The 12,555-nt window shown below is 39.7% G+C and overlaps 1 protein-coding gene across 4 annotated transcripts in view; it reads left to right on the top strand.

The window, feature by feature from the left end:
• Positions 1–667: 667 nt before the first annotated feature.
• The window catches only part of LOC137653593 (6-phosphofructo-2-kinase/fructose-2,6-bisphosphatase 1-like), a 388,947-nt gene continuing 377,059 nt past the window's right edge, over positions 668–12,555 (top strand). For 2 of the 4 annotated variants that reach the window (XM_068387127.1, XM_068387124.1), the window contains exon 1: positions 668–1,731. In XM_068387127.1, the coding sequence (XP_068243228.1) occupies positions 1,635–1,731 (97 nt within the window). In that variant the 5' untranslated portion in view covers positions 668–1,634. The remainder of the gene's footprint in view (positions 1,732–12,555) is intronic. The other 2 variants (XM_068387128.1, XM_068387129.1) reach the window with 1 other exon arrangement.

Raw genomic sequence — 12,555 nt, 5'->3', positions numbered from 1 at the left:
GCATATAGGCTATATATATATATATATATAGCCTATATGCGTGTGTGTGAGCGTATGCGAATATACATACATACATATATATATATATATATGTATGTATGTATATTCGCATACGCTCACACACACGCATATAGGCTATATATATATATATATATCTGTGTGTGTGAATATATATATATATATATATACAGGAATAATTTTCTTGTTTTGTTCATAATTCGCTTGCGTCAAATAACTGTCTCTGAAATGTTACAAAATCGATACCTTTGTGGAATGTTTGGCCCGGGAATGTTGGTACACCTGTAAGAAACGTTGCATTTTATCTTGAAGAATTTAAGTTACAGCAGAATCTCAGAATACCAAAATAATATGTTTAATAAATTAATCAATTTATAGACTTTAAGAAAGATCCGTAGATTAACATTATTGTATATCAAAAAAGTCTTTTGGCATCGTCACATATTGTTATGAACTGTAAATTAGCTTCTGACGTCATATAACCCTAATTTTCTTATCCCCTTTTGATTGGAAGCTGTCTAGTTGAACTTAAGGCATATAATAAGTTATAGCTACGTAGATAATGTGAAGAAGAAATGGGAAATATCAACATTACGTGGCAACATTCTCATCAAAACAACGGGCGGTCCTGGTCTGGCTTTTCCGTTCACTGAGAATATCGTAGATAGAACCGTAGAAGAGCGACTATTCAAGTTGAAGGTTGAATCGCTAGTCGCCACAGACGAGGTGAAGACGTGAGAGTGGAAGGTACTACAGTCGCGCTGCATCTTCCTTTAGTTATTTCGTTACATTTCTTTACTGTATTAAAGTACACTCATGTGTAGCGAGGTGTTAACATCGACAGTCATTGTACATCTTGACACATTTCCGTACCATAAAGAGTACGGGTTACCAGAGGGTTATAGTGATTCAGTCGTGTTGTGGTTGTAAAATCTTTACAAAAGTATCCTGACAGATCCTTTCCCTGAGTCCAGACAAATTACAGTTTTATTTGCCTGTCTGTCTGTTGTGCCCTGAATAATTTTCTTTTAAAGAACTCGAGGTGTTATCAAGATACTCTGAAAAACTTCACTGATTCTGAAGGCAAATGCACACACGCCTTTGAAAGTTTAGAAAAAAAAAAAAAAAACTGAAAGGACCGTGTGTCACGAGTGTTACAAACAAGAAGAGAAAACTTTAGTGTGTTTTATTTCAGTTATCAGTGAAGTTTTGAAAGAAAGTAAATAGGAACTCGGGTTGACAAGGTCGTGTGGTCTCGGTAAAGCTCCACCTACCTACAGGCCTAATCGCCACCACCCGCAATAAGGTCGGACATTATATTGCTTCCTACTTCCAAAGAGCCCTACTGCAATATTTAACGACATCCTCCGTACTGAAGGCCAGGAAGATCTTGGATAGTTCCAGGTATATAACACTCAAATCACGATTGAGCAATTTAGTTGGCCACTGAGCCTGCGCTTCAGTAAAACAACAGTAGATTTGGAAGGGCAATGATAAAACTCCTACTGCAGCCAAGCTAGCCTGGTACTCACAGCATTACGAATATCGGGAAGCAGCCAGCCCTTTTACAAAAACTTTTTCTTTTAAATCTCTTTCTTTGAAGATTGCAACAGAAAATGGCACCAACCATGGAGCCTAACATCGGTGATGACGAAGCATGGCATCGTATTGTCAGAGATCACCCAGTAATGAGAATGTGCAGGAATGATAAAGGTAAGTTTTTCATTAGCTTGGTTTTTGTCCAGCCTTTTAAGACTAAGAAGGAATCTAATGTTGTTTCGGTATCTATATGAAATGCGAATTTTAAAAACTGCATTTTAAGGGAATGACAATCGTTAGTAATATATAAAAATGCACATAAATAATTATATATATTTTAAGACTTTTGATATGTATACTTTTTATGCATATATATATATATATATATATATATATATATATATATATATATATATATATATATATATATATATATATATATATATATATATTGTGTAAAGTATTGCGTAAAGGCAGTTACTTGTTTATGGTGACTATTCGAACGTTGACTATAAATTAATTATTGTACGTGGGTAGATTTTGACCTCACATACCAGGAAGTATAAAGGCTGGTTCAGTCATTTTAGTTTAAGACGGCCTCATGCCAGTATGGTTCTCTGTGCCCTACGGTAAGGCGTGGCATGATGTTAGAGGCCTTATGGCTATGAAGCCCACGTCTAATTTCAGCTGTTTAGTGAAAGTAGATTTGTACGTCAACACAAGATCTGCTGAATCTTCGTTAGCTTTGGCAACTAAACGATTTATTCATTCAAAATAATTTTCGAGACCAGACAGATGACTTGAGTAAATTAAAAAGAATATATCGAAAAATTACATGTAAATGTCAATTATTTGTTATTACGATGACTTCACCAGTGTATTAGCTCCACACAATAAACAACCAGTAGAGGAGGTTTTCCTATTGCATTAGATAGTAGTCGCCAATATTTATAAAATCGTCGCCAAATGTATATGCGAGATGGGCGGGGCTTAAAGTTACGAATAGCTTGGCATTGGTGAGCCCTGAAATTAAGATATAATATATATATATATATATATATATATATATATATATATATATATATATATATATATATATATATATATATATATATATATATATACATTTATTATTATTATAATTATTATGGCTGGAAAATTATATAAATACCCGAGCTCCAAAACTTACCTGATTATATTACATAAGTCTGTTACACTTGAATAATAATGCCCCAGCTCTGAGAATATTACACAACCCCCAGGCGGCAATATATAAAAACTCTTAATATCCAAAGGTCTCTTATGTTACCCTGAAAACAGACAGGGTAATCATTTATGTGAACTAGTAAAAAACCAACCTCTTACTTCGGTTTTTAATCAGGGATTACCAGTAAAGCACTGACAGAAAATATTGGTGATCGAAATAATACACACTTTACAAAAATAAATATACCGGTATTCTTTAAAAAAAAAATGACAAATGCAGAAAAAATGTCACTTGAAATATTGAATCTGAACAAAACTCTAGACTAAGACAAGGAAATGTTACTCTATGAAAATTGTACAATCACATGTTTCAAGGGAATTAATATATGAAAATATTCAATTTTTATAATCAATGTAAAGAGTTACCACTTTAACACTCTAATGAACATACAATACTGAAATTTACACATATGTAACTGTTACACTTACGTCTTTTGGTTCACACGAGGTTACCGAACAGTTAAGCAAGATGTACTTACATTAACACACTACACTTAATTTAACATCCAATAATTTCACCAATGTTTGAACAACACTATACGCAATGGATGAAAATCACTTATTCATGTTTGAGAGGACACACACTCAAGAGGACAGATGGCAGGTGGACCTGGGCTCTTTCAAAGGGATAGGCTAAATCTCTTCTGGTGCATATGCACTTCTAGAATTTTCTAATAGGTCATTCTCGTAGTGTGGGGGCCATGGTTTAGCGGTGTAAGGTTGCTAATGTAGTATAATGGAAGGGGGTACTACCCTTGCTTGAGAGGCAACGTTCTCTTAGCTAACTCCGCCCACCTACCTCTTGTGACAAGAAAAAAAAAAAATCTAATTCGGGAATTTTCATGCACTTACTAACCCCGTGGAAACATAAAGATGATCTAATCCCTCCTGCTATTACCTCGTATGTGTCATACAGCATACCTAAATGAAATTGCATAAGACTTCGTAACAAAACTACATGAAATGAAAAGTTAATTCTTAAAAATAAAGCCAATTTAGATGTACGAAACTGAATCCATTGAAAATATGATTAAATGAATGACAAAAGTCTTATGTTATTTACATACAATATTTAAACATACGTAAGTGGAACTCACCTTACGAGCTGGCTATACATCTCTTAAATACACAAAGGAAATGCCTGAATAAAATATTTACTTATGCTAGCTATATATATATATATATATATATATATATATATATATATATATATATATATATATATATATATATATATATATATATATATATATATATATATTATGTATATATGTATGAATGCATATATGTATATATGTATATATATATGTATATATATATGTATGTATATATATGTATATATATATGTACATATATGTACATATATATGTATATATATATATTTGTAAATATATGTATATATGTATATATGTATATATGTATATATGTATATATATATATGTATATATGTATATTTATGTATATATATATGTATATTTATGTATATTATGTATATATGTATATATATGTATATATATGTGTAAATATATATATATATATATATATATATATATATATATATATATATATATATATATATATATATATATATATATACACACACGTATATATTTATTCCAAGACTGACCCCTTGGGAGATGCAAGCAGTACCCTGAATTCATTGTAATCCAGAGGTGGGGCTAAAATGTTATTGTCTATCTTTTTATTCATTGTTTTCTTTTTCACATTTCTCCCTTTAATTTATTTCCTTGCAGTTTTGATACTTAGTGTGGCATTTGTTACAGAACATTGTATGACTGTATTGTACAGTAGTTTTTCCACAAGATTTACTGGAAAAATGTATATGAATTCTGTCGTTAATTCATCCATTAAATAGTCCACTGACAACATTCATGAACGACGAAATGCACTCAAGAACAAGAGATGTATATTTCACCTTTACCGAGAGTCTATTAATGAATACAAAACTAAGCCCACGAGTAGAATCCCCTGTAGGCTAATTAATTACTCAGTATCCTCAGCTATACACAAACATTCATAAAAAGCAGCATTCCATTTTTTTTTTTTTATTTTACAAATAACGCAAGAGGATTCCTCTCTAAAGAATCGTCCTAACCTAATGAAATCAGTGGCTTGAGAATGATTAAAGAATTATTCATATATAAAACCTTAGGCCTATATGCAGTCCAAAACTGCAACTAGATTCAAGTGCAGTGAAATGCCCCTTAACATCCAACCGAGAGTTCGTCATCTAAAAAACCTTTTATTTGATGTGAGGAAGTTGTCTAAGTCTGTTGCTGTGTGTAATAGCTTAAACCGAACAGGATTGAAAGGTGGGGGGGGGGGGGGAGGAGTCCCTTTGATTAGTTACCAATATGATTGAAATATTTGTCATTTCTCGTGTACAATCACCATCAGTCTGTGTACCTGTCTCCTTATTCTCTCTTTCCTTTATCATCCCTTGTGGTTTAAAGATGGAAGACAAGACAGTTGAGAGTGCTATACATTTCAGTCAAAAAGTTGTTTTTCTTTGATATTTTCAATTCTAATTATGAGATCATAATGATACTTTGACACAGCGCTCAAGACACCTCCCCATTTATTTGATAGTATATTGGATTGTCAAATCATGTTGATTAAATGACTTGAAGCGTAAGTCAAATCAGATGGTTAACTAAGTTGAATACTCGAACGTATGCGGACTCTCTCTCTCTCTCTCTCTCTCTCTCTCTCTCTCTCTCTCTCTCTCTCTCTCTCTCTCTCTCTCTCTCTCTCTCTCTCTCTCATATTTTCTCCTAATATCAACCTGTAACATACAATATGTAGTCGGATAAGAATTTCCTTGCTATTTGTCAATGCAAGGAAATCGTTGGAAAATCCAAAATGATAAGATTGGAGGAAAGAAACATGGATAATGTAGCTCGGTTTTGGAAGTCAATCTTAACACAACAGGGGAAGTGTGGAACGTGCAATGAGATGTCCAAAAACCTGTAGGTCCTGTAATCGTCAATACCGAATTTTGTAACGAAGATGATTAAATTTGTTACTCGACAGTGATGAAGATTTTGAATAAAGTTTTTGTGATAAGCTCAGTTGTTCCAACCGATGATAATACAGAAGGACCTCAACTTACAAACTTAATAGGTTCCAAGAAGCTGTTTCCAAGTCGAATTGGTTATTAGTCGATTTTTTTTTGTCCCAGGGTAGGCTTAACCTGAATCCAATGCCTATGGTTTCCAGCTTCAAAAATCAACAAATAGTTGTTTCTTGTGAAATAGATATCAGGTTAATACAAATGTCGTTTTGCTTGCTGCATTAAATCATTGATATGATATTGTTATATTACAGTATTTCTTTATCTTATCTTTGTAATTTTCTGTTGGGTTTGTGTTTGTCTCGGCGTCAATGACCTTAGATGTCAGGATGCCTGAAAACTTTAAATCATTCATTCATTGTGTTTGTCTCCGAATTTTGTAAGTTAGGGATCTTCTGTACTTAATGCATGTGAGAGAGAGAGAGAGAGAGAGAGAGAGAGAGAGAGAGAGAGAGAGAGAGAGAGAGAGAGAGAGAGAGAGAGAGACTGACTGACTGACTTATTTCCTACTTTCCTTATCACATTCTTATTCTTATTCTTATTCTTACTATTTGTCATACTGTCAGCCTAAATGTTGGAGCAGTATGCTATAAGTACTGGGACACCAGAAGGGGATGTAGCTCAGTCTAGAAAAATAACCGTAAACGAAAAAGGAATGTAGACTGGGAAAAATAAGATCACTGTTGGATGGCTATCCAATAAAATTAATATTTTTTACGCTTTAAAGATTATTAACCTCGGTTTTAAATACTCGAGGCTCATGAGATTATATACTGGGGTTTAAGTTATGAAATTTAATTTTGGTTATCTTCTCATACTTTCTCGTAGTGAGCAATAACGTAGCGCTGGGATTTAAGGCTTTATCAAATCGTAAGATCCTTGTCCATCTATTGAGTAACTAGAATAAAGACAGTGAACCCTTTATATAACTAAACAAAATACAATGATATTTATTAAGTGAATAGAAAATATAAGAATAATCCAACTTCTATATCATCTGATATTAACAAATATAACAGAGAAAAGGGAGTTCAGATAGCAGACATTCGATAATGTACTTACTTATCCGACTGATGAGATTAACGCTTTAAAAGGTCAAGAGAGTAACGTGCTTTAGTTACCATGATTTAACAATTCACTTTATTATCAATTATTAGGGGAGGTGTCTAGAGGGCTGTGTCAAAGTACCATTCTGATCTTAGAGAAAAACCATACTTTTTTTTTTTTTTGCCTGAAATGAATAGTAACTGAAAACAAATTCGTAGACAATTTGTATTTCTCTAAACGTTACAAACCTTTAGCTATTTATTTAGGTGTATTACTTTCGGCGAGGCTGAAATAACGAGCCATTAAAATTTAGGGAGGGTTAACTACCCATTCCGCTAGTTAGGGGCTACCACTCGCTCACACACCGGTGATTTACCTCACTTGCTTGGAGATAGGACTTCAAGGAAGGGTGATAGGGCTGGCCGGTAAGTTTTTATAAATAGCTGAAGGTTTGTATCGTTAGGAAAAATTAGAATTATCCACGAAATTGTCATTTGTTCCGTAACTGGAATACAAACCTATGCTATTTATTTCGGGGTGACTCACCCATTAGGAAGGGTGGACGTCCCTGCCAATCTGGCTTTTTGGCTTTACCCTGGGGCTTCTTATCTGAGTATATTTGTACCCAGAATAAGGAGTCCCTGCACCTCGCCAAGACCTTTCTACGCAAGGTCCGCGGCCCGTAAGCTTTCTGTTGAGATATTTAGAAGTGTGACTGTCCAGGTAAAAGTTATTCGAGTCTTTTATAGGATCTGTTGAGATATTTAGAAGTGTGACTGTCCAGGTAAAAGTTATTCGAGTCTTTTATAGGAAAAGCTGTTGTAACCAAAACTTTCCCAATACCACCTCGCCAGGGTATGGGGATGCAACAGTATTAGCTTAATACTAGGTACACAAGGGAGCGTGGTTTACCTGCACTGGTTTGAGGTCAGCTTATGTAGAGAACCCAGGATGCTGCTTACCCCAATAGAGGGGAGGTTGAAGAAAAGAATAGGAGCCAGTCAAACCTTTTCAATCACACAGAATAAAACCGGATAACAGTGCCCTCAACCTTCTGCTATTTGTCCAATAAGGAGCTTGATATATACAACCAGCTGTTTTGTAGCCACCACAGGGCCGATAGAAAATGTATCGAGCCTCCTGTGGGTCACGTCTTGCAGGTAGTGGGCTGTGAAAGTATTCTGACATATCCACACCCCAGCCCGAAAAACCTGCATCATTGAGAAGTTCCTCTTGAGTACCATGGAGCTCTGGGGCGACTTGAAGGACGAGGGTCTGGATTCAGCGCATGGTCTATGACCTTGCGAATCCATGCTGAGATGGTGGTCTTGGTGCCCCTTCTCATGGTCTTCCCTGTACTGACAAAGAGTGCAGGCACACGGGGATGGGCTGCGGCTGTTCTCTTAAGGTACAGCCTCAAACTCCTCAGTGGGCAGAGTAAGAGATGATCAGGGTCATCTGTTACAGAAAGAAGATTTGAAATCCGGAAGGAGTCGAATCGAGGATCCTCTACTCTCGGGTTCTGAGTCTTAGCAACAAACTCGGGGACGAAGCTGAACGTTACCTCTCCCCATCCCTTTGAATGGGCGATGTCATATGAGAGACCATGATGTTCTCTGAATCGCATGGCCAAAGCCAAAGCTAGCGGGAAAACAGTCTTCCAAGGTAGGTGGTGTTCCTTTGCCTGGCGTAATGGTTCATAGGGAGGTCTCATTAGAGTCCTGAGAACTCAAACCATGTTCCATGGGGGATATCTCACTTCAGACTGAGGACAGGTAAGTTCATAATTCCGTATGATTAAGGAAAGTTCTAGCGATGAAGAAATGTCCATTCTGTTCAGTCTAAAGACGAGGCTGAAGGCCGAGTGATAGCCTTTTACCGCTGACACTGCCAGGCGCATTTCTTCATGCAAATACACGAAGAACTCCGCTATTACTGGAATAGTGGCATTGAGAGGAGAGATACCCCTTCCACGACACCAACCACAGAAGATTTTCCACTTTGCGTAGTAGACTGATGCAGATGATTTTCTTGTCGTGTAGGGATTTCTCTTGGAGACTCCGTCAGGAGTTGCAGAAGGTCCGGAAACCATTCCGCTTGATGCCATAGCGGGACTATGAGGGTCATTGAAAGGTTGACTGATATCCTGGCCTTGTTGAGTACCCTCTTCATCAGACAGAATGGGGGAAAGGTGTAAATGTTAATGTTGTCCCACTGTTGTTTGAATGCATCTTGCCAGAGAGCCTTGGGGTCTGCGATTGGGGAGCAGTACACCAGGATCCTGAAGTTCAGGGCCGTTGCAAAGAGATCCACTGTCAGATAACTCCACAATGTCAGGACTTTGTTGGCTACTAGATGATCCAAAGACCACTCGGTACTCACTATCTGAGATACTCGGCTCAGGTTGTCGGCGAGCACATTCCTTGCCCGGAATAAAATGTGCTGATAGTGATATCGAGTGAATCACGGCCCATCTCAATATCTCTACTGCTAGATGGGACAGGGGCTGCGAAAAAGTACCTCCTTTTTGTTGATGTAAGAAACTACTGTGGTGTTGTTGCTCATCACTACCACTGAGTGGCCCTCCAGGAACTGTTGGAACTGTTGAAGGGCCAGAAAGACGGCCTTCATCGCTAGGAGATTTATGTAGAGGTACTCTTCTGACTGACCAGAGGCCTGAGATCGTGTGGTGCAACACGTAGGCTCCCTACCCTTTTTTTTGAAGCGTCTGAGAACAGCATCAAATCTGGGGGGAGGATGCGAAGGTTCACTCCTTTTCGTAGGTTATTTTCTGACACCCACCATTTGAGGTCCGTCAATTCCGCTGATCCCGAGGGTATCCAGATGTCCGGGGGAATTGAGAGAGTGATTTCACCAAGACTTGAGTCGCCACTGGAGGGATCTCATCCTGAGGTGACTGTTGGGAACTAGATGGGCCAGCGATGAAAGGTGACTGAGGAGACGTAACCACATCTGGGCTGGAAGGTCTTCTTGTCTGAGAAAGGGTCTTGCGACCTTTCTCAGCCTCGATATTCTGTCGCCTGAAGGGAAGGCTTTGTGGAGGTTGGTATCTTCTTATCATACCTAAGTATACCAGTCTCTACGCAGGAAGCAGGGAGGACTTCTCGAGGTTTACCATGATCCCCAGATCTTGGCAAAACCTTAGACGTTCGTCTCGATGTTGAAGAAGAGTTGACACCGAGTCTGCTACGATTAGCCAGTCGTCCAGATAATGAAGGAGAAGGATGCCAATCCTGTGTCCCCAAGATGACACTAGGGCAAACACTCTGGTAAAGACTTGAGGTGCTGTGGAAAAACAGAAGCACAGGACCTTGAACTGGTATATCCTGTTGTCTAGGCTGAATCTTAAGTACTTTTTTGAAGACGGATGGATTGGGAGCTGGAAGTATGCATACTTCAAGTCCTGTGGTCTATTGCTAGAATGACCGTGTCTGCTGTCTCCTTGCTGAATGAAGTTTGTTTGACAAACTTGTTTGGAGCTGAGAGGTTGATGGCTGGTCTCCAGCCTCCAGACGCCTTTTTCATAGGAAAGAGTCGAGTGAAAAAGCCTGGAGACTCGTCGAGGACCTCTTGGAGAGCCCCTTTCTTCAACAGGGTCTGGACTTCTGCCCGGAGGGCTAACCCCTTTGCTGATCCCATCGCAAAGGAGTCTATTGACATTGGTCAGGGGAAGGAGAGATGTTATGAATGGGACGCGATACCCTAAACGAATTACGGAGATTGTCCAGGGTTCTACCCCAAGTTCCTTCCACCTATCTGAGCAACTTTGTAGGCATCCCCCTACTGGTGGACAAGTAGGGGGAGCGCCTATCCTAGCGTTTGAGGCCTCGGCTGCTACCTCTAGGATATTTTCCTCCCCTTGAGGACTTTGTGCCTTTCCTGTCCTTGGCAGGAAAGGGCTTCTTAGACACTGTTGTCTTTGCTGCATTTTTGTTTGTCATGGTCTTGGCTGGACGGGACTGCTAGATGGGATCCCTCTAGAGAGGAATTCATGAGTCTAGTGATCTCAGAATTTGGGGCTTGCTGGTGTAATCTTTCAGACACTGCGTCCTGACATTTCAGAATGGTATTCGCCCATAAGTTTGAAACATGATGGGCGAGAAACTCTATCGTGCGGGTGCCTGAAAGCAGGAAAGTCTCCATTGCTTTCCTGGTACATTCCTTGGAGAAATCCTCAGTTCTTACCAGGATTCCCACTGTCCCTAACCAAACATCAAGCCACGAAGTAGCCTGCATGGCGTACTTTGTGACCTCATGATTAAGGATCTCGGTTGCTGATAATGAGACCTGACGGTTGAAGAGTCCCTCTAGAGAGACTCCCTTGGTGAGCTCTTCCAAGGAGTGATGGAGAGGAAGAGCTGGACGAGGCTCGTCTATTATCTTGAAATACCTCCTTTGCTGGAGACAAGGAGGTGGGAGAAGCTTAGTGGTAGAACCGGAACGTTGGAAGGAGGAGAGCTCGGAGAGCTTTAGGGCAATCTTTGCCCTAGCAGCCTTCATCCCCTGAGACCAGGGTTAGGCTGCACTGGTCTTTGAGGGTTTCTGGGTGCCAAAGACATGGTCTAAGACAGTGTCTTAATCATCTCTTAGGGGTATCTCTGGGTCGGTAAACCCATTGAGAACCCTCATGAAAGTCAGAACCTACCAGAATGCATGTTCCCACTCTTTCTGCTCTTTTCCTGATGTTGTTCTCACAGTGAAGTCTCCTTCTTCCACCCCTGAGAGCTCTTCTTGGGGTGGGTCGCGGACATCCCTCGAGTAACTGGCTGCATCTATGGGCTTAGAAGTCCTTGAAGAGGACTTCATCAGTCGTGGAGTCCTAAGGTTCCTTCCAAGGAAGGTAGGACTCAAGCATCAAAGGCAGGATTGTTATGTCCCTCCTGACTTCCATCGGTGGTGAAGAACTCTCTGTACAAGGGGAAACTTTCTTGGAAGGTGGAAGTGACAGCGTCTGAGACTCCTCTCTTCCTCTTCAGGGGAGAAAAAAAGCCGTGGTTCCTGGCAGTAAGTCTGCTGGAGCTGTAGGATGCTCCGAAGAGCTGGCAGACTGAGTAGGCTTGAAGGCTTGCAGCACTGATCTGACCATAGCTCTGAACCACGGCTGCTGACACACTGTCAGACAGATCCCCTGAAGGGAAAGAAACCGAAGGTTTCCTGCGAAGAGTTTCTGCCGTTGATGGGTCTGCCTTAGAGGGAGGCAGCTTTGGGATCCTGAACCCATCTGTGGAGACCCCTTCCCCTTTCCCCCGTGGTCATGCTTTACTGTATATGCGTTTGCAGGGAGGGGAATGAGGTGATGGTGACCTGTCGATTTGATGTTCCCTAAACCTAGGAGGCTGTAGAACTTGCTCATATCCGTGGCGCAAGTGCACCGGTGAGTGCTGGCGCATTGGCGAGCGTTGGCACACTGGCGAGCGGTTATGGGCCGGAGCGAGCTTGTGTGCAGAAGAGCGCTAGTGCGCTGTAATGTGCTGTGCAGGATGCAGGTAACATACAGGAGAATGCTTTCGTATTGGAGAGCGCTGGCGAGCCGAAGACCTAGGCTGCTCATGAGAGCGCTGATGTCTCGG

The sequence above is a fragment of the Palaemon carinicauda genome, chromosome 14 (assembly GCF_036898095.1).
Source record: "Palaemon carinicauda isolate YSFRI2023 chromosome 14, ASM3689809v2, whole genome shotgun sequence".
Taxonomy (NCBI): Eukaryota; Metazoa; Arthropoda; class Malacostraca; order Decapoda; family Palaemonidae; genus Palaemon; species Palaemon carinicauda.
Note: the sequence above shows the minus strand (reverse complement) of the source record. Positions and strands in the feature narration are given on the sequence as shown.